Consider the following 27661-nt stretch of genomic DNA (forward strand, 5'->3'; position numbering starts at 1 on the left):
AGTCCCTGGTTGCCATCTGCAGGGGGAAAGCTTCACAAGTGGTGAAGCAATGCTGCAGGTGTCTCTTGGTCTCTCTCCCTCTTAATCTCCTCTTCCCCTCTTAATTTATGTCTTTATCCAAAATAAGTTTTTGTTTTTTTTTTAAGCAGTTGATCTGTTGTGGAATGTCATTACATAATTCTATTCTGAGTCTAGGCAGGGGATGGAAGCAATGTTTACATAAGCATCTGAAGTTTGATGTATTTTCAGACATTCTACTGGTGTGAAAAACTTCAGTAACTGCAGCATGGAAGACTTTGTACACTTTATTTCCAAGGCAAAGTCCCAGTGTCTTCAAAATCAGCCACGCTTAGATCCCTCCTACAAAGCTGCAGAATGTGGTGACAAAAAACTGCAAGATGGAGAAGAGTGTGATTGTGGCCGGAATGCAACTGTTAGTGCTAATTTGAAAAAATATAGACCAGAATTACAGAAAAAATGTTAAGTAAATTTTATAGTGTTGCATAGCTGTTTTTCCTAATCAATTGAACAGTTTTCTACAAACATCTTAAGAAGACATAAAGGGATTATAAAACCGTGTGTGTGTGTGTGTGTGTGTGTGTGTGTGTGTGTTATGAATTATCCACTTAGGAAAATTTTTTGAGACGATTAACTCTATCTGGATTAATCTATATTTACATATTCCCTTTTAGGTCTATTATTTGCTGGTATTTCTTTCTTTCTTTCTTTCTTTCTTTATTTGCCTCCAGGGTTATCAGCAGGGTTCGGTGCTAGCCCTATGAATCCACTGCTCCTGGAGGCTATTTTTTCCCATTTTGTTGCCCTTGTGGTTGTTATTGTTATTGTTACTATAGCTATTGCTATAATAACTATTATAATTGCTATAATAACTATTACAGCTATTGTTATTGGATAGGACAGAGAGAAATGGAAACAGGAGGGGAAGACAGGGGGAGAGAAAGATAGACACTGCAGACCTGCTTTCACCACCTGTGAAGCAATTCCCTGCAGGTGGGGAGCTGGGGACTCAAACCAGGATCCTTAATCTGGCCCTTGCACTTTGCACCATGTGTGCTTAACCCACTGCGCTAGCGCTACAGCCCAGCTCCCTCTTCTTTTTAGTTTTTCAAGATTTTTTTACTAGCACTGGAGAACAAAGGAGAGAAAGAGAGCAAGAGCAAGAATAAGAATATCTGAGGGCCTCACTGTGGCGCGTGCTATGTCAGGTAGCCCTAGCCACGGTGCTACCCACTAAGCCTCTCATATTCTTAATCTGAGGTCCTTTGATAATCTGGAAAAAAAAAATCGACAAAGATTTCAAAATTGAACAAGAAAGTATAGGAAACCTACTTGTATCTTTGAACAATTAATTAATTAATTAATGGAAAACTGGAAAATGTTATGCATGTACATACTATTGTATTTACTTTCTAATGTAAAACATTAATTCCCCAATAAAGAAATTTAAAAAATGGAGCTAGGAAGACAAAGAAAAAAATTGTGTGTGTGTGTGTGTATGTGTTTGAATGAGATCCCCCCCCCACTCTTTTTTTAAAAAGCCTATCCTGTATAAATAGAAGTTAAAAAAATTCTTCAGAGCCTTTGACTTGCTTTTCAGGAATGTGGTGAGATCATAAACTGTTGTGAGCCTACCACATGCAAGCTTAAGAAAAATGCATTGTGTAGTACTGAAGAATGCTGTGATCGTTGCAAAGTAAGAATCTTTATTAAATTTTTTTATATCACCTACAGTAAACTTTTGTCATGTTCTCATATCCACACTGTGTTTATCATGTTTGCATTTTTCTTTATTCAATATCATTTACTTCATCCCACCAGTATGCAGCTTTAGGGAAAGAATGTCGGCATGCTGAGGACACTGAATGTGATCTCCCTGAATATTGCAATGGAACCTCTGAAAGTTGTCAGCCTGACCATTATGTGATGAATGGATTTCCATGTGGAAGTGGATGGATCTGCTATAATGGATATTGTGCAGATGGAAAAGCTCAATGTGCAAGTCTAATTGGTCCCGGTATTTATCATAAGTCGATTTTTCTGCTTATAAATTTTTGAAACTGAAAAGAAACAGATCTTGAAGTTAATTTTTTTATTAGTGACTTAATATTAATTTGTAACATTTTAAGATACATTTCCACACCCCACCACCAGAGTTCTGTGTCTCCATTCCGTCCATTGGAAACTACAGTTATTCTTCCAAGGTCACAGATACACAGGTTGACTATTATTTCTATAGCTACCTCTCTCTACTCCATATATATATATATATATATATATATATATATATATATATATATATATCCCATTTTTTCCTATGGTCCTGCCTTCTTTTCTAATAACTTAGATTTTAAAAACAATGTGACTTTTAAACAGTAAGTGTTTAAAAAAGATTATCGAAAGAGAAGAAGAAAAAATATGATGGGAGCTCAAAATTTCAAGCTAAGTTGGGGATGCCAACCACTGTTTGTAAATATTAAAAGAAATCAAAGAGGGAAAAGAAAATTATAGCTGTTTGAGCACATTTGTGGAAGGTACTTAAAGCATATTTTCTCTCTCATTATAGGAATTTGGTGGCTTATTTATTATTGGGGTGGTTGTGTTGGTTAATGGTTTGCAGTACTGTCATTGACACAAGGTATAATATTTCATCTCCCTGTGAAAGTTTTTTGCCACTCTCACCCATAACCTAGGTTGTTATGCACCAGGACCCCAAGGTTTCTCCTCAAACACTTCCTCCCTGCCCATAGTCCTTGGCTTTGATGCAATATGCCACACCTAGTCTAAGTTTCCCTTTCTGTTCTCCCTTCTGTCCCTTTTTTTTTTTTTTTTTTTTGGGTCACTGATCTGTTGTTAATCTGGGTTGCTTCCAAGTTTTGGCTATTACTTTTAATCCCTAGCTGTGGGGGATACCGAACCCTTGAGCTGGGTCGAGGCTTATCAATCATTTCTACATTGACTCTTGAGAAGGTAAATCTTGAACCTTCCATGCAGAGGCAGTAGGTGTGTCCCTTCTCAACCAAGCAGGTCTAAGATGGCTCTGAGGCACCAGATTCGGGTAGAGAGATTTCCTCATCATGAGCTCCCAGACCTGTGACCAGGGGCGTGTTCAGGGCGTGAAAGAGACTAATATGGTCCTATGCCACAACCTGACACCGAGTGACATGAAGTGTAATCCTGCGATTCGAGTTTCATATATGTCATGGTGTGAGCTGTGACTTTGTGATTGGATCCCTGCTACTTCCTTCTTCCCTGTGCTTTGGTATATCTGCCTCCCTTCTACGTGCAATAAACAAGCTGTCTCTCTGAAGCACTCCCTGAAGTTCCTGTCTTTCTCTGTGCACTCACCCTCACCACCAGTTTCCGTCAGAGTCCTGTTGCCCCTTCTACCAGTGCAGGCCGCCAATGACAAACAGGCTACAGCTAGCAAGTGCTTTTACATTGACTTTCTTCTGCATTCTGGACAAATCACTCTGTTTTCCTATTATTTGATTCTCTGCCAATGGATCTGAGGCAGCAGCTTGTAGGATGATAAACTGAACTGGATGGTAGCCATATAGACATGGACCCTGATTAGCCAAGGGCAAACTGTATTGGTCGATGGCTGATCCAGAGCTCAAACTGTACCTGGCAGCAGTGGGCCTTGCTTTAACAGGCCTAGCCGAAATCAGCCAAGCCGAATTGGCAGGGGTTGAGTGGGAGTGGCCTGAATCCACCAGCCACTACAGATACAGCAGACTGGCAGCAGCTGGCCGTGGCAGTGGTGATGCCCAGAGGTGATAGCAAAAGCAGCCAATCTGGCAGCAGCTGGATCTGATTCAAATGAGCTACAGGGAAAAAAAATATATACTGCCTTGTACAAACCATTTCTTTATACCTTCATGTTCTTCACATATTATAAGTAAAACCCTTTTGGGGAACTAAGTACATGTTTGAGGCCTATTAAGTCTCTTAATTTTCTCTTCCCACTTTGATTTCTTTTAATGTTCACAAACATTGGCCTGCTACCCCAATTTAGCTTGGAATTTTAAGTTGTCACCCATAGTCAAGATTGCAAATAACCTTAAAGACAAATCAGTTGCTTATTTTCAATTCAGTATTGCCTCTAGGAATTTCACTTGAGAGCTATTTTGTGCTTCTGGGGTTCCCATTTGTGTAATGTCATTTTTCTTCAACATCACAATGAAAACTTCCTATCAAAGATATGTGGTTTAGTTTTACAACTAGTGTAGAACTGATAGATGATATGAAAAATAAACTAGTATTTAGTAGGCTAGATTTTATGATAATCAGATTGTGTTTATGGATTAGACAGTGAGCATAAAGTTGAAAACTTCAACTGAGCAAAGTTTGATAACAAAAGTAAAATGATAATTTAGTTGTCTGATTTAAACATTTATGCAAAAAACATTTTAAGATTTCTTATATGGTAAACAAGAATATATTCCATTTTAATAATCTGCAGAAGTTTTTGCAACCCTACCTCTAATTTTTATTTTCAATTTTATATTATAATCTTTTGTACAATGTCTTTTAAACCACTTCAGAATCTCAAACTACGAATTCATAATTTATAATTAATATAATTTTAACATGATTAAACACACTTTTTTCTTTTCAGGTGCAGAATTTGGCTCTCTAAACTGTTTTAATTCCATTAATTCTATAACTGATGAATATGGAAATTGTGGTGTAGGGAGCACAACAGTCAAGAAGTGTGCAGCTGAGTATGTTTTAAGAAATATAATTGGGGGAGTTGGGCTGTAGTGCAGCATACTAAGCGCAGGTGGCGCAAAGCACAAGGACCAGCATAAGGATCCCGGTTCGAACCCCGGCTCCCCACCTGCAGGGGAGTTGCTTCACAGGCGGTGAAGCAGGTCTGCAGGTGTCTATCTTTCTCTCCTCCTCTCTGTCTTCCCCTCCCTCTCTCCATTTCTCTCTGTCCTATCCAACAATGACAACAACAATAATAACAACAACAATAAAACAACAAGGGCAACAAAAGGGAATAAATAAATAAATAAATATAAATATAAAAAAAGAAATATAATTGGAAAATCTATTTGCTTTAAATTTGAATGTAACACCTGATATTTAAGTTTACATGTAATTAATCAAAAGATCACCTGACATTAAACTATGAATCTCTTTAATATACAATGAAACACATCCCTTTCTCAAAACCCAAATTATCTCTTATACATTCTCAGGGTGTCTAATGTACAGATGAAAATATAAATCATTGGATAGTTAGAATAACTGTTTAATTTTTTAAAGAGCTGATATGGTGCACCTTTAACTTTCTACCATAACTGCCACAGACACTATTGTATTCTAGGTGCTGGGCAAACCTTTTTCATTGAATAGATATTCTCATTTACTAAGTAAAACAATATTCTAAACATGGTTATTATTGGGGCTCAGTGTCTATATTAAGAATCCACTGCTCCTGGAGGCCATTTTTAAAAACTACTCTACTCTTAAATTTTTTTTTGAGACTGTGAATAAGCAATTAAAATGCAGAGAGTACTTCTGAACAGTTCCCAATGTTTCAAAAACTCTAGCTCCCTTAGTCTTTCTCATCACATTATAATCTGACTCAGGGGCTCTCTCCTTCCACTGTATTTTTTTTTTTACATGATACTGATGTTGATGATTTTTAATTACTATGAAATGCCATATTTTATTTTGAATGGTATTTTCTCTCTCTGCAGAAAATGAAAACAAATCATAGGTTAATTTTAACTTATCATAGGTTAATTTCACCTTATGTATGTTCAGTTTTCCATTATTTCTGTCAGAAGTCAATCTTAAATCATATTTTGGTCTTTTTTGTTGGTAATCTCAATTTTATTAAATTTCATATTTTATAATTTTCTCTTTGGTTTCAACCACTGTTATAATAATATGTCTATTTTTATTTCTCTTAATGCTCTCTTTCTTCCTCTCTCTTTCTCTTTGACCAAAACACTGCTGAGCTATGGCCAATGTTGGCCTGAACCTTGTGCCATTTAGTCTCAGACAATAAAGTTCATTGATTAAACCAATGTCTTACCTCTCCTGTTCTTGGTTTCATTTTAATATATCTTGCAGACAATGCTTATCTATCTTGACATGATGACACTGTAAGGGGAAAAAATAATGTTGAAAAGCACAGAGGAAAATATAAGGGAATAGTAATTAATAAATAATTAATGGTAATAAATGGTAATTAATAAATGTTATTTTTACAGCACAAAACAAACTTAGAATAGACTATAAGATATAGATATAAGTGACATTATCATTATAAAAAGTAATCAAGTTAACATGAAAGCAGCTCATAATTGTTACACTACTGCTATTCATTTTGTAGGAAAAACCCTTATATATTTTTGCTGTTTCAGAACTAAATGCATATGTCTCTTTAATCACTTCAATATCTTACTTAAATACATTTGTCTTACATGCTAATAAATATAATTTAATATTCCATATAAATCTTACTTTCATATCTTGATAAATTACAGGGACATGCGGTGTGGGAAACTTGCCTGTATATATACTAAAAATAGAATACTTGAACTTCATAATGCATCAGTTATTTACACCAAAATAGAAAGAAAACTGTGTGTTTCAGTGCATTATGCAGATCCAGTAATAGACAATACGTATGTAAGAGATGGAACTATTTGTGGTATAAAGAAGGTGAGTAGTAACTTATTTCCAAATAATTTACTAGTACTTGAATTTATAAAGTGCACAATTAATATATTCTTCACAATTTAAATGCAATTAAAATTTTAAAATTGTAAAATAGAAAATTATGAAAACATTCACAAAGAAATATTATCTTTATCTTTGCACAACTGATAGTACCAATTGTTTTTAATTGGCTAATAAGTATTATCTAAACAAGGGTTACCTGTATTTACTAACTTAAGCATCTCGGAATAAGCTTGCCAGGTAGCTCACCTGATAGCACACCTAAGTTGTCATATATGTACTTAGGTTTGAGACCCCAGCACTACATAAGTTTATAATGAAACTGGGTTGAGAAGCTTCTTTGTTGTGGTGTCTCTCTCTTTCTTTCTGTCCTACTCCGTTTATCTATCTACCTATCTTTTTTTATTTTTATTTTTCGAGAAGGAAAAGGGAGGTAGAGAGGGAGAGAGAAACATCTGCAGACATTCATGACCACCCCCTGAATCTACCCTATTGCAGGTGGGGAGTGGGGCTTAAAATCAAGTACTTTGTTCCTCATAGGTAATGTGTGTGCTTAACTGAATATGTTACTTCCCAGTTCCCTTTTCCCCCTTTTGTTGCCCTTGTTGTACTTATTATTGTTGTTGATGTCATCATTGTTGGATAAAACAGAGAGAAGTGGAAAGAGGAGGGGATGACAGAGAGGGGGAGATAAAGATAGGCACCTTTAGACTTCTTCACAGCCTGTGAAAGGACTCCCCTGCAGGTGGGGAGTCGGGGGCTCTAATTGTCATTCTTATGGCGGTCCTTAAGCTTTGCACCACGTGCACTTAACCCACTGTGCTATCACCCGACTCCCCCTGTCTGTCTGTCTATCTATCTATCTATCTATCTATCTATCTATCTATCTATCTTAAGACATTGACCTGAAGTAGTGAATTTGTGAGACCTAGAATACCATCAGAATAAATGGTTCTGTTCAGTCACTGAACTTCAGGAGCTGTCTCATCTCGAATAGAAAGTATGGTTAATGTCATGAATTGACTGTTAGTATTAACTACACTGAAATGTATTTTATATATTTATGATGAAGATGTACTGTTGATAAGCTAATGAAAGTCATTAAAGATTGACATAAAATGCAATTCTGGAAGCATGGCTATGGATTAACAGCAGGCTCACTTTGCTCTCCCTGGTCATCCAGGAAAAGCAAAGAAAATAACCAGAAAGCTCAACAACATGTAACCAGGATTTTGTCAGAAACTCACCAAGGTGAGTACAGGTACATGTTGTTCCTTGATGGAAAAGGGGTAAGAGAGGATTTCTTAGGACAGAAAGCCATACTCATGGATGGTTGTCACAAAAATTGGGAAATTAACAACTGAGGTCCATAACTACTGGGCCTGACTTAAAGCAACAACTGTAAAATAAATAAATAAAATGTAATGCTCTCCAATTTATAACTGTGACGTCTTAAGTTTCTAATGCTGTTGCACTATAGAGGCTCTGACAACAGCTGGGAGATCCTATCTTGACATCAAGGTCACTGTACCTGCCAAGTGACTCTGGATAAAATAACTCACCACTACCAAGATATATAAACAGGGAAATTAAACACCTTAGTAACAGCATCTCCTGCTAGAACAACAAGAAAAGTCATATTAAATGCAGAAACTTGAGAAATACACAGGCAGCAGTGACAGAAACCCCAAATGACCAGAAACAGATCTAGAAAAAAATGACAGAGTTCAGAAAACTCCTTATGAAATCAATTCAAGAAATTAAATGTAAGAGTCAAGAACTCAGTGATCATTTTGCCAAAGAACTATAAAATACAGGGAAAAGAAACCACCCATATAGAACTTTTGCCAGTCATCTGCTGATGGGCATTCAGGCTGCTTCCACTCTTTGGCTATTGTGAGTAATGCAGCTATGAACATAGAGGTGCATATGTCCCTTCAAATTAGTGTTTCAATATCCATTGGATAAATGTCCAAGAGTGCTATTGCTAGATTATAATGTAATTCCATTATTTTAAAAGTTTTTTTTTTCCTATTTTATTTTATAGGACAGAGAGAAGTTGGGGGTGGAGGAGATAGTGAGGGAGAGAGAAAGACATCTGAAGACCTGCTTCACCACTTGTCAAGTGTTCCCATTTCAAGTGATGACTGAGTTCTTGAATCTTACATTCAGTTTCTTTTTTTATATTTATTTATTTATTTTCCCTTTTGCTGACCTTGTTTTTTTTTATTGTTATACTTATTATTGGTGCTGTTGTTGTCATCATTGTTAGATAGGACAGAGAGAAATGGAGAGAGGAGGGAAAGACAGAGAGGTGGAGAGAAAGATAGATACCTACAGACCTGTTTCACTGCTTGTGAAGCGACTCCCCTGCAGGTGGGGAGCTGGGGGCTCAAACCAGGATCCTTATGAGGGCCTTTGCATGGGTCCTTGTGCTTTGTGCCATGTGCACTTAACCCACTGCATTATTGCCGGACTCCCTTACATTCAGTTTCTCTATAAAAAAAATATTTATTTATTTATTGTCAGATAGAGACAGAGAAAAATTGAGTGGTGAGGAGAGGTAGAGAGGGAACCAGAAAGAGAGACACCTGCAGCCCTGCTTCATGACTCATGAAGGTTTCCCCTTGCAGCTGGGGACTAGGGCCTTAAGCCTGGGTCCTTATGCACTGTAATGTATGCACTCAACCAGGTGCACCACCACCTAGTCCCACATTTGGTTTCCTGAACTGATTTCATAAGGAGATTTCTGCACTCTTATCTACGTCATTTTTTTCTAGATCTGTGTCTGTCTGGTCATCTGGGGTTTCTGTCACTGCTGCCTATGTATTTCTCAGTTTCTGCATTTAATTTGACTTTCACTATTGTTCCTGCAGTAGGTGCTACAACTAAGGTGCTCAATTTCCCTTTTTATATATCTTGATGGTGGGGTGATATTTTATCCTGAGTTACCTGGCAGGCACAGTAACTTTGATAGGGTCTTCCTGCTGCTGTTCCAGCCTCTGTGGAGCAACAACAGCATTAGAAACTTAATACGCCAGGAGTCAGGCAGTAGCACAGGGGGTTAAACACAGGTGGCGCAAAGCAGGAGGACCTACGTAAGGATCCCGGTTCGAGCCTCTCGTTCCCCACCTGCAGGGGAGTCACTTCACAAGCGGTGAAGCAGGTCTGCAGGTGTCTGTCTTTCTCTCCCCCTCTCTATCTTCCCCTCCTCTCTCCATTTCTCTCTGTCCTATCCAACAACAACGGCATCAATAATAATTACTACAACAATAAAACAAGGGCAACAAAAGGGAATAAATAAATAAATAAATATAAAAGAGTGATATTAAAGAAAAGAAAGAATCTTAAGATGTCATAGTTGTAAATTGTTGAGTTTTTAGGTATTTTTTTTTTCCTTCTAACTGTTTTTTGTCCCTCATACTTGGACCCAGATATGGCAAGTCTAAGCTGCAAATGTCCCAAGTTGCTGCCTGTGGTCCCTGGGCACTGCTTTTTTATCCTGAGAATCTTTCCCTCACTCCTTTTATGCCCACAAGCCACATATATCTGTACTCACATATAGCTTAGATGATTTTCTTTTTCTTTCTTTCTTTCTCTCTTTCTCCCTTTCTTTCTTTCCTTTAACAAATTGCTTAACTCAGACCCAGAAGTAGTGCACATCAGCTTCCGAACTCCCAGTTTGGTACCAACCATTCCTGAGTACAGCTTTTTTATCCCAGGAATCTCTCCCTCACCCCTTTCTGATTTATCTTTTTTTTTCTGTTTCTATCTCTCTGTTTTTCTCTCTCTTTCTAATTGATAGATGAATATATAGCTATATATATGATATACAGATAAATAAATAGATTATAGGTAGATAGATAAGATAGATAAATAAGATATTCTTTTCAAACTGTTTCACTTCTCATAAAACTAACTTCCATACGTGCATATCAGCATCTTGAGCCTAGGTCTTTATGCAAGGAATTTTTGTATCCTTTACCAAGTGCACCACTACGTGCTAAAGTATGTTATATGTAAGAACCAGTACTTATTCAATCATTATGATGCCATCAAGACAGTATAAACACAGTTAATTCGGATATTTACAGTACACACAAGGAATAAATCTGACTTTAACCCTACACTGAGCATGCACTATGCATCTTGAGTTTGCAAATTTGAATTTGATTTGATGCTTCTATCAAAAATATAAGTAGGGGCCAGGTAGTGGCACACCTGGTTGAGTGTACATGTTATAATATGAAAGGACCCAGGTTCAAGCCCCTGGTCCCCAACCTGTAGAGGGAAAGCTTCACAAGTGGTGAAGCAAGTCTGCAGGTGTCTCATTGTTTCTCTCCCTCTCTGTATCCCCCTACCTCTCAATTTCTGGCTGTCTCTATCAAGATAAATAAATAAGGACTTAAAAAAATTAAATACAAGTAAAAGTGGTGACATTTTCATGTTCACTTTGGTGAGAAATAGTATTTTCTTCTTCTGACACTTATTACTGCTTTGTGAGTATATGACAATTAGAGCAAAACCTGTAGTAGGGGAGATAACATAATGGTTATACAAAAGGCTTTCATGTTTGAGGCTCCAGTTTCAAGTCCATGCACCACCATAGCCACCAGAGCTGATGAGAGAGAGAGAGAGAGAGAGAGAGAGAGGAAAGAGAAGGAGGGAAAGAGGGAAGGAAGGAGAAAAAGAGAAGGAGTAAGAAAAGGAGACAAGAGGAAGAAGATCGTATAGGTGAACAACCATTTTATTTGGACTTTATATTTGTGCCTTAGGGAGAATTAAATGAAATATTTTCAGTGTGTGGTAGATAATGTAGAACAAAATTGAGATGACCTAATGGATACATACATATCCAAGGAAGCATTAGCAAAACACAATTATCAGGCTTTTCATAAATTCTGGCAGAAACATGAGATATTTACACACCAGGCCTGCAGTCACAAAACTGACAATACAGAGGTTGGTTGGTATAGCAAATTTCAAAGCTGACAGTGCTTCATCACTCAATCTGGATATTTGTTGCCAATAAACAGCAAAGTCATGAAGAAGGTATTATTCCTGTGCTTGATGGCCACTCTCAAACATGGCCACAATCGTCATGACTAACCCTAACAAAATCAGGTTTCTACAAATTTTTATTTGACTTAATGAAAATAAATCCAATGGTCAGGCCAATAACTGAGAACAATTATTCTTTTTCTCTTGGTTTGATGAATTTCTTGGATATTATTTACTCAAAATATCTCCCACTTTCTTCTTCTTAAACATCTATGTTATGAATATATCTGCTCCATAAATTTCTTATCTTATTGTCATTTTTGCTTCTATTTTGTGGATAGTTTTCTCTGCCTAATCTTTGGATTTACTGATTAGATATTTGGTCTCTACTAGTACGATATTTAGTCCTTCTGTATTGTATTATTATTTATTACTTTTATTTTAGTTCAGCCATTTTATCCTTTAGCTTTAATGTCTGGCATTCTGTGAGATTCCCAACGTTAATAATTCTCAGAAGTTTCATACTGTCTTTCAAATGTAGAACCAATTTAAATGTCTTTATTAAATAAGATACATTGTCTTTTATTTACTTTTTAACAAAGTTCATTTGACATCTATATCAACAAATACTGTCTTCTGAGACTACTAAAATAGCTCACTTGGATAGTGTGCTGCTCTGTCATGTACACAACCCAGGTTCAAGCCTGACTCCCACTGCATTAAAAGAGAAACTTGGCTGTTGTGGTCTCTCTCCTCTTCTCTTCTCTTCTCTTCTCTTCTCTTCTCTTCTCTTCTCTTCTCTTCTCTTCTCTTCTTTCTCTCTCTCTCTCTCTCTCTCTCTCTCTCTCTTTCTCTCTCTCTCTCTCTCTCTTCCCCCCCCAGCCTCTGGCTCTATCAAAATATATATGTATGTGTGTTTCATACAAGTTCAAGCTCATAAGCTACCACATGCAAGGATATGAGTTCAAGCCCTGGTTCTTCACCTGCATGGGGGAAATTTTCATGAGCAGTGAAACAGTGCTGTGGGTGTCTCCCATTCTCTCACCCTGCTTACCTTACCTTACCCTCTCCATTTCTTTCTGTCCTATAAAATAGAAAATATAGGGGCAGAAAGGGAGGGATGGTCATCATCTTGATGATTAGGAGTGGTGAATTCATCATGTAGGCATCAAGCCCCAGCTGATGGCAAGGAAAAAAAATCCTTAAATAAATCCCTTGTATTTTACACTTTCATTCAAGTATTGTTTCATTGTAGTAATAAACATAACATTTATCTTTTATTTATTTGTATCACATGTGAATCTCCTACCCCAGTATAACCAGGAAAGATGCTTACTCTCAAGTTTTAGTTACTCTAACCAGAAGATTCACATCCATGCAATCCTGAAAACAATAAAAAAAATTTATTACCAGTATATTAAAATTTCTTGTTAAACAAACATCTCCCAAGTCAGCATGATATAGACTAAATTGAATTAAATGTCAAATATACATAGTATTTCAGTTAACTTACTTTGACTTATTGACTTATTTCCTCTTTAGATTTGTGTTAATCAGAAATGTGTGGATGCTTCATCTTTGGATTATAGCTGTCATCAAAGCAAGTGCAACACCAATGGTGTAAGTACTAGTGCTATGAGTCTAGACTGTAAATCACTGAATAAGATCCTAGGAAAGACAGACACACACACACACACACACACACACACACACACACACATCATACAAGAATATAGGACTTAACCTTAATTGAAAATTCTTTAGCAATGACCCTTTAGTCACTATCAGGCCATCCCATAAGCTGGAGCCCTAGTGAAGGACTACTGAGATTCCCAAACAGACATTATAGGTCTAGACCTCAAATAAATCACTCTTTCCATTGTTACTCATCATCTCTATCAGGAACAACACAATAGAACCCTTTGTGGGAACCCATAAGACCTTGCCCTCAACATGGATCAAAAACGGCAGAGAATGTTTCATTCTCCGAAGGGAGGCTGGACAATATACTCTGTGCTACACCTGAGGAAGATGGGTCCTGAAATTGGGGCAGCTTGGAACATTCCTACTCATAACCACATAATATGAATTCAGATCTACAGGGATACAGAGGTCACATATGCTCCCAAGCTGAATATGGGCCCAGATCATATCAAATCGATGAGATTTACAGTAAACTATCTATACAGCTTTCCCATATTTGGGAGCTACTCTCTTCCCTGATCCACCTTTCTGGTCCTTTTTCCAGCCATGAAATCACCTTCCCAGAAAAAAAATGGCATCCACCTGCATATCAGATGTCAGGCTTGGGGAAAGTAGTATAGTCATGGGCCCTTTGGAATATAATTGAAATAGGACTACTAACTATCTAAAAAACAGATACCCTCCAAATCTTCACCTGCAATATTCTAGCCTTTAGATTCATGAGTTAAATTTTTTTTCCTTGAGCTCAAATAATTATAGTTATTTGTGCTCTAAGGCAATACCTGTTCTGTTTTCAGGTATGTAATGAGTTAGCTCACTGTCACTGTTATCCAGAATATTTACCACCAGAATGTAAAGACAAGGACATTGCTTCACCTGGTGGGAGTATTGACAGTGGCAATCATTTACCTGATAAAGTCACACCCACTAGTAAGTATGAGTAACCAGTTAAAGTATAGTTGATGTAAGATTTAAATTTATTAAATATGAGTATGCTATTTTAATAATAAACCACATAATTCATTCTTATACAACTCATTCTTATACTTAAATGATTTCTATTTGAGCATCAGATCGTTGACAATGTGATACTGTTTAATTTATGATTAATTGCAGAAAACATTATATAACAAAGGTAACATAAACAGCAAGTCCAGATATGGTGTTATTTCAGGTAACATGTCATGGTGTTGACAAAATAATTCCAACCAATACTGAAGGATATTGTGTTACGCAAGGACCTGGATAACATAAATATATATCATTTTCCTTAAATCACGAATTCCAATAATCTAACAAAGTTAGTGCATTTGTGGGACCAGGTGCTAGTGCACTTGGTTAAGTGCTCACATTACCTTGCACAAGGACACAGGTTCAAGCCCCTGATCCCCACTTGCAGGGGAAAAGCATCACAAAGCAGTGCTGCAGTTGTCTCTTTGTCTCTCTCCCTATCTCCTCCTCACTCTCAATTTCTCTCTGCCTCTATCCAATAATAAATAAAATATCTTTTTAAAAAGTTACTTCATTCGATATAAATTATGTCAGCAAGGATCCAGAGAGAAAATATATATATATATATATAATATTTATTTATTTATTCCCTTTTGTTGTCCTTGTTTCATTGTCATTGCCGTTGTTGGATACGGCAGAGAGAAATGGAGAGAGGAAAGAGAAGACAGAGAGGAGGAGAGAAAGACCGACACCTGCAGACCTGCTTCACCGCCTGTGAAGCCACTCCCCTGCAGGTTGGGAGCACCCGGCTCCAAAACGCAGTCTTTGTGCTTTGTGCCACCTACACTTAACCCACCCAACTCTCAATTATTTAATATTTATTATTCCTTTTTGTTGCCCTTGTTGTTTTATTGTAGTTGTTATTGATGTCGTCATTGTTGGATAGGACAGAGAATAATGGAGAGAGGAGAAGACAGAGAGGGGGAAAGATAGACACCTGCAGACCTGCTTCACCACCTGTGAAGCGACTCCCCTGCAGGTGAAGAGTGGGGAGCTCCAACCGGAATCCTTATGTTTTGCGCCACCTGCTCCCACCACTTTATATTTTTATACAAAAGAAATTTAATATCAGCAGATAACATATGGCAGAGGCAGAGATAAAATCCAGCTAAGGAATGGTGAGGTAACATAGAGATTTAAGAACATATCAATTGCAATTTCTTAGGGTTTTTTGTTTGTTTTTACAAGAGCACTTCTCAGCTCTGGTTTATGGTGGCATAGGACTGAACCTAGGTTCTTGGAGCCTCAAGCATTAGAGTATGTTTGCATAACTATAATGCTATCTCTCTCACCCATAACTGTGACTTCTTAGCATTGGAGGGCAAACAAAAAGTGGTGGTCAGATTCTAAATCATACTACATGATATACTGTTATGTTTACAGCTACAGGGAAAAAAATAGATCACAAGTAGAAACATTGCTTACATAAAGCGAAGAATAAAACTTACAGTCAGTATAGGGGACGCTGGAGGAGATGAGAAATTGTACCTTTGGGTGGGGGTAGATAGCATATGGTTATCAGATTCAATCTTTGGCACAACCATAAGCCAGAATTTAACAGTACTCTGGTGAAAAAAAAATGAATGAATGAATGAATGAATGAATGAATGAATGAATGAATGAAATAAAGAAAGGGCAACAAAAGGGAATAAATAAATATTTTTTAAAAAGAAAGAAAAGAAATTGTACCCATATGTTAAAAATATGTACTGTAAACCCTTCCCCAATGAAACGAATTTTAAACAAAATTATAAATACCATAACTATAGTACTTCCATGTTTTATCCAGTCACTCCTTCTGACCAAATATAAATAGGGTATAAGAGATCAAGGGAGGGGAGTCAGGTGGTAGTGCAGCGGGTTAAGAGCACATGGTGCAAAGCACAAGGACCAGTGTAAGTAGACACCCAGCTCCCCACCTACAGGGGAGTCGCTTCACAGGCCGTGAAGTAGGTCTACAGGTGTCTTTCTCTCCCCTTCTTGGTCCTCCTCTCTTCATTTCTCTCTGTCTTATCCAACAGCACCGACATCAATAACTACAACAATAAAACAACAAGGGTAATGAAAGGAAATAAATATTTTTAAAAAGAGATCAAGGGCATTATGTAATGTATTTCCTCTTAATTTATTATTGTTATTCAAACCTATATTTATGTTAGAGTAAGTCAGCAATGACACCATATAGCTTAGGGCTAGATTCCTTTTATATAAAATTTAGATTTACAGATTATTAATGCAGGTTTTCACATTTCAAACAAGAGCTAATTCTTAACCTTCACAGTATTCTTACTGTTTATTTGAATTATTATATCTAAAGTCAGACAGTTAAAACATGTAGCATTTTTAATGCACTATAACAGTATTTCCATTTTTAGAATAATAATGAGCTTGAAGTAATTTATCAAAAATGTCATTACTATTGATTGCTTCTATTCATGTGCACACTTGCCATTTCACCAGTGAGGAGAAAGATGACTCTTTACTAGAATTAGAATGAAAATCATGATATGATTGGTCAAGAAAATGTGCAAATGTTTTGGGATATGATTGGTCAAGAAAATGTGCAAATGTTTTGGGATATGATTGGTCAAGAAAATGTGCAAATGTTTTGGGATATGATTGGTCAAGAAAATGTGCAAAAGTTTTGCAACGAAATGGATAGAACTGGAAGTGATAATGCTAAGTGACATAAGACATGAAAGACAACTACTAGATGTTTTCACTTATACGTGGAATTTACAGATCTGCTCTACATGAACTATCCAAAAGAAAAAAGAAAAATCAAAACAAAACAGAAGCAAATAATATACTTGTAAGACATGTTAGACTTATGTTGGTTATCTTCCATAGATGAGAGGCTGGGGTTACAGAAATTTGGTGGAGGGTGTCTTGGGGAGCTATACAGTGTAATCTTATAATCTTGTAACAAACTAATTTTTTATTGGGAAATTAATGTTCTACATTCGACAGTAAATACAATAGTTTATACATGCATAACATTTCCCAGTTTTCTGTATAACAATACAACCCCCACTAGGTCTTCTGTCATCTTTTTTGGGCCTGTATTCTCCCCCCACCCACCCACCCCAGAGTCTGTTACTTTGGTGCAATTACCAATTCCAGTTCAGGTTCTACTTTTGTTTTCTTTTCTGATCTTGTTTTTCAACTTCTGCCTGAGAGTGAGATCATCCCATATTTATCCTTCTGTTTCTGACTTATTTCACTTAACATGAATTTTTCAAGGTCCACCCAAGATCAGCTGAAAGAGCTCAGTAGTATTCCATTGTGTATATATACCACAGCTTGCTCAGCCACTCATCTGTTATTGGATACCTGGGTTGCTTCCAGGTTTTGGCTATTACAAATTGTGCTGCCAAGAACGTATGTGTACACAGATCTTTATGGATGGATGTGTTGGGTTTTTTAGGATATATCCCCAGGAGAGGAATTGCAGGATCATAGGGTAGGTCCATTCTAGCCTGAGAGTTCTCCAGACTGTTCTCCACAGAGGTTGGACCAATTGACATTCCTACCAGCAGTGTAGGAGGTTTGACCCCACACCCTCTCCAGCATTTGCTGCTGTTCCCTTTTCTGATGTCTGACATTCTCACAGGAGTGAAATGATATCTCATTGTTGTCTTTATTTGCATTTCTCTGACAATAAGAGACTTGGAGCATTTTTTCATGTGTTTCTCAGCCTTTTGGATCTCTTCTGTGGTGAATATTCTGTCCATGTCCTCTCCCCATTTTTGAATGGGGTTATTTGTTTTCTTATGGCTGAGTTTGGCAAGCTCTTTATATATTCTGGTTATTTTCTTCTTGTCTGATGTATGGCATGTAAAGATCTTCTCCCATTCTGTGAGAAGTCTCTTGGTTTGGATAGTGCTTTCTTTTGCTGTGCAGAAGCTTTTTAATTTGATGTAGTCCCACAGGTTTATGCTTGCCTTAGTCTCCTTTGTAATTGGATTCGTCCATTGAAGATGTCTTTTTTTTTTATTTAAGAAAGGAGACATTAACAAAACCATAGAATAAGGGGGTACAGTTCCTCACAATTCCCATAACCCGATCTCCATATCCCACCCCCTCCCCTGATAGCCTTCCCATTCTCTATCTCTCTGGGAGTATGGATCCAGGGTCGTTGTGGGTTGCAAAGGGTGGAAGGTCTGGCTTCTGTAATTGCTTCTGCACTGAACATGGGCTTTGACTGGTCGATCCATACTCCCAGCCTGCCTCTCTCTTTTCTTAGTAGGGTGGGGCTCTGAGGAAGTGAAGCTCCAGTACACATTGATGGGGTCGTCATCTGTCCAGGGAAGTCTTGTCAGCATTTTGCTGGCATCCAGAACCTGGTGGCTGAAAAGAGAGTTAACATACAAAGCCAAACAAATTGTTGAACAATCATGGACCTAAAGACTGAAATAGTGCAGATGAAGTGTTGGGTGGTATTCCCTGCATGCTCTAGTGTACTTCTGCTTTCAGGTATATATTTTCCCCTAATTTATGGGCACATGTGAACCTATGCTCTGTCTTAGGGGACCTGGACTATATCTAGGTTTGGGGACTTTATTGGGGAGTGGACCACCTAGAATGGAATTAGAGAATACTATGAAAGGAAAGGTCTCACCTGAGTGATGAAGCTGAAGGGTTGTCATTCCACACCTGAAGTCTCTGAACACAGTCTGAAGTGAAGCATGCTGTGGTGACACTTGTTGCGTTGATTAGGTTGCTATCCGCGGATGCAATATTATTTGATTTGAATTGAGAGCAACATGCAGAAAAATGGGCCCCACCCTAAGGTTTCAGGACTGGGGAAAACATAGGCTCTATAGTGGAAATGTGAGGTTCCTGTTGTCTTAGGGTTCAAGAAGACAATGGATAGTTATTGTTATCGTCACATTATTTGGTGATAGGGTTAACTTTGGAGAGTCCCTTTTTTAAGGTTTGGGGTATAATTCCCAGCATCTTGTATATAGCTCTGCTGTCGGTTGCATCTGTTCTCCCTGGTTTAGGCTTTTGGGAGACACAACATATCAAAGACAGCCTATGTATTAAAAAGACTCAGTCTATGTTTTAAGAAGTTCTAGACATATGATCAATTTTTCGTCTCTCATATTAATTAAACAGTGGTTTATATGTTTACACTTTAAGGATTGTACATAAACACCATTCCCACCACCAAAAGGCTGTATGCCATCCCACCCCCACCCCCTCCACCTCCCACCCCCATCCCCCTACCTTACCCCCCACCCCTCACTCCCCCACCCCACTCTACCCCCAACCATGCCGGGAAGCCCAATGGCCACCCTCCCCTTCACCACAGTGTTTTTACATTGGTGCCCTGCTCTTGATTTAATCAGGTCCTGCTTTTACTCTCCCTTTCTGTTCTTCTTTCTCAACTTCTGTTGATGAGTGGGAACATCCCATACTAATCTTTATCTTTCTGACTTAGCTGACTTAACATAATTCCATTCATTCCAGGTTCTCTAGCTTGGTGGCATATAGTTGTTCATAGAAGCCTCGCATAATGTGTTGAATCTCTGAGGTGTCTGTTGTGATATTTCCTTTTTCATTTATGATCCAATTTATTTGGATCTTCTCCCTTTTTTGTTTTGTGAGTCTGGCTAAAGGTTTGTCGATTTTATTCACTTCTTTGAAGAACCAACAATTACTTTCATTGATCTTGTGTATGGTTTTCTTAATTTCAATGTTATTGATTTCTGCCCTAACTTTAGTGATTTCTGTCCTTCTTGTTGCTTTAGGCTTCCTTTCTTCTTCTTTTTCTTGGTCTTTAAGCTGTGCAATCAAGCTGTTTATTTGTGTTTTTTCTTGTTTCCTAATGTGTGCTTGTATGACTATGAACTTCCCTGTCAGTACTGCCTTAGCTGTGTCCCAAATATTTTGATAGCTTATGTCTTCATTTTCATTGAACTCTCGAAACATTTTGATTTGTTCCTTTATTTCCTCTTTGACCCAGTAGTTTTTAAGGAGTGTACTGCTGAGCTTCCACATTTTGGGACTCTTACTAATATTTTGTTGATTGTTAAGTGTTAGGTTAATTCCACTGTGGTCTGAGAAGATGCTTGGGATGATTTCAATGCTCTTGAATTTGCTGGTGCTGTCTTTGTGGCCTAACATATGGTCTTTCCTTGAGAATGATGCATGTGGACTTGAGTAGAATGTGTATTCCAGTTTCTTGGGATGTATGACTCTGAAAATGTCCAATAGTTCTAGTTTATCATCTCCTCATTTAGCTCCCTCATGTCTTTATTGATTTTCTGCCTGGATGACCTGTCAAGTTGAGAGAGTGGGGTGTTGAAGTTCCCTACTGTGACTGTGTTGTTGTTAATATATTGCTGTAGTTCTCTCAGTAGATGTCTGATATATTTAGATGGCTTCTCATTGGGTGCATAGATGTTAATTGTTAAGTCTTCTTGATTGAATGATCCTCTGAGCATTAAGTTGTGTCCATCCCTATCTTTTTAAATTTTATTTATTTTAAAGTCTATTGTGTCAGATATGAGAATAGCTGTTCCTGCCCTTTTTTGTGGGCCATTAGCTTGTATGATAATTTTCCATCCTTTCACTTTGAGTTTGTGTTTTTCTTGTGGAGTTAGGTGGGTTTTCTGTGGACAGCATATTGTTAGGTTGTGTTTTCTAATCGATCTTCCTACTCTGTGCCTTTTATTAGGTGAATTCAGGCCATTGACATTTATTGAGATAATTATTGTTTTCTTCCTGGGTCTCACTTGTTGTTTCTGCATTTCTGATGACAATTCTTTCAAACTCTTTACTCACTCCTGTGATTATTTCCGTAACTAGTGTTTGGATGTTGACCTCATTATTTTGTGCTTCAAACTTGGAAGTACTTTGAGCTGGACTCTTGTCCTGGTTCATTTTTCCTCATTTTTCCTTTTTTTTTTTTTGGTAATATACTCTTGCCAAATTAGCAAACAGTACACATAGAATAATAAAAAATGGAATGTTTATGATTTTTTAAAAATCTCTGCCAGTAGGGAGCTGGTAAGTGGCACACCGTGTTAAGCACACATATCACCGTGCACAAGGACCCTGGTCTTAGATCCTCCTCCTCACACTTCAATAGTAGTGAAGCAGGTCTGCAGGTGTCTGTCTTTCTCTTCCTCCTAATGAGAGTTTATCGTGTAAAATAAAATAGAATGGAAAAAGACTGGGGAAAAAATGGCTGCCTGGAGTGGCAGTGGATTCTTAAAAGTAAATAAGTAAATAAATCTTTGCCAATAAAATATACAATAGAATACATCAGGTTTATGGTTTTACATATTTTGCAACTGAGAATTTTTATTATCTTTATTTATCAGATAATGACAGCCAGAAATTGAGAGGGCAGAAGGGATTAGAGAGGGATAGAGAGAGATACCTGCAACACTACTTTACCACTTGCAAAGCTTTCCCCCTGCAGGTGGGGACCAGGGCCTCGAATCTGGGTCCTCGCACTTTATAACACAGGCGCTCAACTAGGTACACCAACTCCTGCCCCAAAAAACTGAGAAATATTTTTTAAAGCAAGACCAATAGTAGAAAAGATTTTATGAGTAAAACATAACCCTGATATGAAATCCAGTTGAGATCCTTAACAAAATATTACATAACAACATGTTTTATAGCAATAGATATAGACATATCTTGAGACAGGGATTTTTTTTCACGTTGAAATGTATTTTAACTTTTAACTTTTATTAGTGATTTAATAATGATTAACAAGATTCTAAGATAACAAGGGTACAATTCCATAGAGTTCCCACCACTAGACTTCTATGTCCCATTCCCTCCGTTGGTATCTTCCCCATTCTTTATCTGGAGTATGGACAAAAAAAATTCTCTTTCAGATGCAGAAGGTAGAAGGTCTGATTTCTGTAATTGCTTCTTTGTTGAACATGGACATTGGCAGGTCAATCCATACACCAACCCCTCACCCCACACCTATTTCTATCTTTCCCTACTAGGGTGGGGTTCTGGAGATGTGAGGTTCCAGGACACACTGGTGAGGTCATCTGCCCAGGGAAGTCAGTATGGTATAATGTAGCATCCACAGCTTGGTAGATGAAAGGCACTAATGTATAAAGCAGGGCAAATTGTTTAATAAACAGCGACCCAAAGGTAAGAACAGAGCAAATGAATCTAAGGGTCTTTGTGTGTGGAAAGAAGTTAGGAAGTCTAGGAAGCAAAGAAGTTCCAAGGGGCCCATGACTTCAGTAATTTTTGCTTGGGCCATATAGTCAGCATTCAGGTGGAGTAAAAAGAATAGGTCTATTTGTATAAGAGCTGCAAAAGGCCTTTGAATATTTAGACTGTCAGCTTCTCCACATGAAAATATGTTGATTAAAATATTACAGCAACGGGGGCCAGGCGGTGGCGCACCTGGTTAAGCGCACACATTACAGTGCACAAGGATCTGGGTTCAAAACCCTGGCCCCACCTGCAGGGGGAAAGCTTCACAAGTGGTGAAGCTGGTCTGCAGGTGTCTGTCTCTCTTCTGCACTATATCCCCTCCGCTCACAATTTCTCTCTGTCTCTATTCAAAATCAATAAAAAAATTAAAAAATATATTACAACAGCAAAGGCAATAAAATGGGAAAAATGGCATCCAAGAGCAGTGGATTCATAGTGCAGGCAACAAGCCCCAGCGATAAGTTTAGAGGCAAAAAAAAAAAAATAGTTTTAAGTTTTTGTTTTAAGATGCGTAAGAAAATACAGGAATATTTGCCATATTCCTGGCAAGTGCTTTCAAATAACTTTTTTTCCTCCTAGGTAAAAGCTTCATTGAAAATATTTACCATTCCAAACCTACCAGATGGCCATTTTTCTTACTCATTCCATTTTTTATTATTCTATGTTTACTGATTGCTAATTTGGCGAGAGTATATTACCAAAGGAAAAAAAGGAAAACTGAGGAATATTCAAGCGATGAGTATATGACTTTAAGACATGTTACTTTAAAATATTGTTACCATACCAAGTAAATGTAAATAATAACAGCATAGTGATGAAACTAGTAGTAGTAATTTACCTTTAATTTTGTTCCTATTTGGGAATTCAATACATAAATCATATTTTTTTCAACATTAAATATTCTGATCTTATACAAGTAGAACTTGGGTAAATAGACTTATTTTTAGTTAATACTTTTCTATTGCCTTCTATGGCTTTTTCTTCTGCTATTTTGTTAAAATGTAGCATGGAAATCCAAGAAGGTGTTAGATTTTCAGTCATTTAAATAGAGAGCTAGGCAGGCAGTCTGATGTAGAATAGAAAAAAATTAATATTTGAGTGAATTGATATCTCCCCTGGTAAGGCATATGCCTTTCCATTTGTGTTCCCAGATATAAGCCCTAGTACCTCATGGAAGTGTTATAGCACTAGGAGAAGCTCTGGAGCTGTGCTGTAGCTGGCTCTCTATCTCTGTTGTTCTCTTCCTTTCATAAAAAGGAAGACAAAGTCTGACTAGGAATAGAAAAAGCATGCATGTGTGAGGCCCCTACACCACATCAAAATAAGTATTAGATAATAGTCATGGCTAACTTTTAGAGAAAAACAACACAAATTTTTATCTCAAACATTAATTAAAAAAACTGAAACATGATTCATTCCACAGTTTAAATTAATATTAATATTGACTTCTTTTCAAGGAAGTTGTCATAAATGACTTTATAAAGTCATTTCTGGGGCCTATCAGTGGCACACTGTGTTAAATGCACATAGTACAAAGAATAAGGATCCAGGTTTGAGCCCCTGGTTCTCCACCTGCAGGGTAGTCGCTTTACAAGCGGTAAAGCAGGTCTCCATGTGTCTCTCACCCTATCTTCCCCTCTTCCTCTCTCAATTTCTCTCTTTCCTGTCAAAAAAAAAAAGGTAGCCACAGGAGTTGTGGATGCAGGATGTAGGCACTGACCCCAGTGAGAACCCTGGAGGCAAAAACAAAAAATGTCATTTCTACCTTGGAGCTTACATAGTATGTCCCTAATTTTACTTAATATTATTCTTTAATAAAAAAACAGTAAGACAATATGAAATAAAGAGGCAGATAATTTATGGAGATATTTTGAAAGTAAGTCTAAAATTGCTAAAATAACATGTGTCAAATAAGATAGCATAATTCAGTTAATACTAAGAATGATTTTCTTATGACTTGATAGCAACTGTTAAACTTACCATCAAATATCTTTGGGGGTAAAAGGTAAAATTAAAATAAACAGAATAGAAAAATGAATGACAAAATGCTTAAAACTGATAATGAAAATGATCTGAATTTATTTTCAGGTCTACATATACTGTGGAAATTGTCCTGTTAGTCTTACCTAACATTAAAAACATGGTAACATAATTCTTCAATAGTGACAACAAGCAGATTTCATCTTAAAAGTCAGAACTGCTTCAATACTGATAGATAGTACAGAGTTGTATAATGCAATCTTGAAAATAATGCTATTTTAGTGACTATATTTATGTTGAAATATATAGGCAACTTGAAAGTGAAAGTGAGTCCAAACATTAGCCTGAAAAAATGGAGACTACCTCAATCACATCCAACCATAGTGAGTATAAAATATCTAATTACTTTTACTTTATTGATGAGATTAATGACACATGTTATTGACACATGAATGTGAAGTAGTTTAAGGTTGAAAGGGAGAGAAAGAGAACAAAGAAAATTTAATGGGCTTGATAAATACAAATAATTTAAGTACATATTGAGTAATACTAATTATTCAGTTGGATAAAAAAACTAAATGGAGTATTTTTGTTATTGCAATTTTATCTTAGACATTTCAATTTCCAATTAATTTTTTGTCACTGTTATCTTTCTAAATTTCAAGATGGTTACTGACTTAAGCATTTGCATATTAAAATGCTGATTACTGGAAATGTGCATAATAGGACCCTCTTCATGATAATGGTACAATGAAGGTGTATTTAAAATTAGCCATCCTTTCTTTGACTTGATTGGCTTTGCTCTTGATTTTCCCGTGTTAATTTTTTTTTTTTAGGTAACATTTAATGGGCAGGAAAATGAAATAGAAGAACAACACACGCATTGCCTTAATGCCTGGAATTAAAAATTCATTTTTATATATTCATGATTACAAATTTCTTATTTTCTAAGTATATAGATATTGTTAATAAATACTAGTCCTATTAATCATTAGGCATGAGATAAAAAATGTAATAGTTAAAGACCACTGTTATATTTTAAATTGTTGCTGTATGCTTTTATGTTGTAGTAATAAAGATTGAAAAAAAAGATATGTTCTGAATGTAGGTAAATATTTATTCAAATGCAGTAAAAAATAATAATAAAGTATAAATATCCATGACATCACCAGTGCTCATTTTTATTACTGGTCATGTGGTCACATCCACCTACTACTATTACTACTCAGTCTGTATTCCATTTGACTTAATGTGACTACCTGACATGAATTGATGACTCATACCTTCATTTATGAAGGCTCAGAAACAGTAGTTACACTGACTTGGGTTATTGTGATGGTCCAGTCCTCTTAATTACAGGGCATGACAATGTTAAGAGCCACCCTGAGGGATATTATACATTTCAGACATATTCTACCTCAACTATTGAATAGTAGTCCAATTTCCTCCTTTCTAATCTAAATTTATTACCCCAACCAACACCAAACTACTTTTTCACTTGTTGATTCAGAGACATAAGTAGTCCAAAGTGGCACTCTTTTTTTTGCCTCCAGGGTTATTGCTGAGGCTTGGTTCCTGCAATATGAATTCACTGCTCCTGGAGGCCATCCATTTTTCATTTGTTTTTGTTGTTGCTGTTGCTGCTGTTTGATAAAATAGAGAGAAATTGAGAGAGGAGAGGAAGACGGGAGAGACACCTACAGACATGCTTCATTGCTTGTGAAGCGACCCCTCTGCAGATGGGTCTCGAACCCAGATTCTAGAGCTGGTCCTTGCACTTTGCACTATGGGGCTTAACCCAGTGCTCTACCCACCCGGCCCCTTAAAAGTGGCGCTCTTGGGGATCGGACGGTGGCGCAGTGGTTTAAGTGCACGTGGCACAAAGCACAAGGACCCGTGTAAGGATCCTGGTTCGAGCCCCCGGTCCCCACCTGCAGGGAAGTCGCTTCACAGGCAGTGAAGCAGGTCTGCAGGTGTCTGTGTTTCTCTCCCCCTCTCTGTCTTCCCTTCCTCTCTCCATTTCTCTCTGTCCTATACAACAACGAACAACATCAACAATGGTAATAATAATAACCACAACGAGGCTACAACAACAAGGGCAACAAAAGGGGAAAAAAATGGCCTCCAGGAGCGGTGGATTCATGGTGCAGGCACCGAGACCAGCAATAACCCTGGAGGAAATAATAATAATAATAAAGTGGCACTCTTTTAAGTTTCAGGTCAATGAATCCTTATTTTATCTCCTGGTGAAAGCATTCTTCCCTCTGGGACCAAGACGTCTAGGGTAATCATTGCTTTTTACTTACTAGGTCCATTAAGGAATGCCATCAAAGTAGTAGACAAGTATGCTTCTCTGTAGAAGAGAAAATGTTCATATTTGTACTTTAAACAGAAGAGTTGATACATTTTTTACTTAGACCACTGAAGGTGTGCTGATGACTTTATCAACTGAAACTCAGCTGATTCTAATGGTCCTAGGACTGTGGATATGGGTCTATATACATGCATAGAGAAGATGGATTTGTCAGATCATTGCACAACAGGAACCAGAGTGAGCTAATTTATTCAAGCAATGAATCCACATTTGGTACAACTACAGAGCTACAATCAGGGTCACCATCTAGATAATCTTAATGTAATCCATGGCTATTATCACAAATGTCTTCTACACAGGACAAATAAGGGCATAAGTTTTTTATTTATTTATTTATAAAAAGGAGACATTAACAAAACCATAGGATAAGAGGGGTACAACTCCACACAATTCCTACCACCAGATCTCCGTATCCCATCCCCTCCCCTGATAGCTTTCCTATTCTTTAGCCCTTTGGGAGTATGGACCCAAGGTCACTGTGGGATGCAGAAGGTGGAAGGTCTGGCTTCTGTAATTGCCTCCTCACTGAACATGGGTGTTGACTGGTTGACTCCCAGCCTGTCTCTCCGCTTCCCTAGTAGGGTGGGGCTTTGGGGAAGTGGAGCTCCAGGACACATTGGTGGGGTCCTCTGTCCAGGGAAGTCTGGTCGGCATCACGCTAGC

General features: G+C 37.4%; 1 protein-coding gene across 3 annotated transcripts in view; it reads left to right on the forward strand.

Annotated features, from left to right (window-relative positions):
- Positions 1–25546, forward strand: part of LOC103107907 (disintegrin and metalloproteinase domain-containing protein 2-like) — a 152928-nt gene extending 127382 nt beyond the window's left edge. The window contains exons 12-21 of one of the 3 annotated variants that reach the window (XM_060182179.1): positions 250–433; positions 1619–1714; positions 1840–2035; positions 4640–4745; positions 6528–6705; positions 13267–13344; positions 14226–14358; positions 23224–23383; positions 24934–25007; positions 25461–25546. In XM_060182179.1, the coding sequence (XP_060038162.1) occupies positions 250–433; positions 1619–1714; positions 1840–2035; positions 4640–4745; positions 6528–6705; positions 13267–13344; positions 14226–14358; positions 23224–23383; positions 24934–24967 (1165 nt within the window). In that variant the 3' untranslated portion in view covers positions 24968–25007; positions 25461–25546. Of the gene's footprint in view, positions 1–249; positions 434–1618; positions 1715–1839; positions 2036–4639; positions 4746–6527; positions 6706–13266; positions 13345–14225; positions 14359–23223; positions 23384–24933; positions 25008–25289 lie in introns of all 3 variants that reach the window. The other 2 variants (XM_060182170.1, XM_060182162.1) reach the window with 2 other exon arrangements.
- Positions 25547–27661: the final 2115 nt, after the last annotated feature.

Source organism: Erinaceus europaeus, chromosome 2, assembly GCF_950295315.1.
Source record: "Erinaceus europaeus chromosome 2, mEriEur2.1, whole genome shotgun sequence".
In the NCBI taxonomy this organism is placed as follows: Eukaryota; Metazoa; Chordata; class Mammalia; order Eulipotyphla; family Erinaceidae; genus Erinaceus; species Erinaceus europaeus.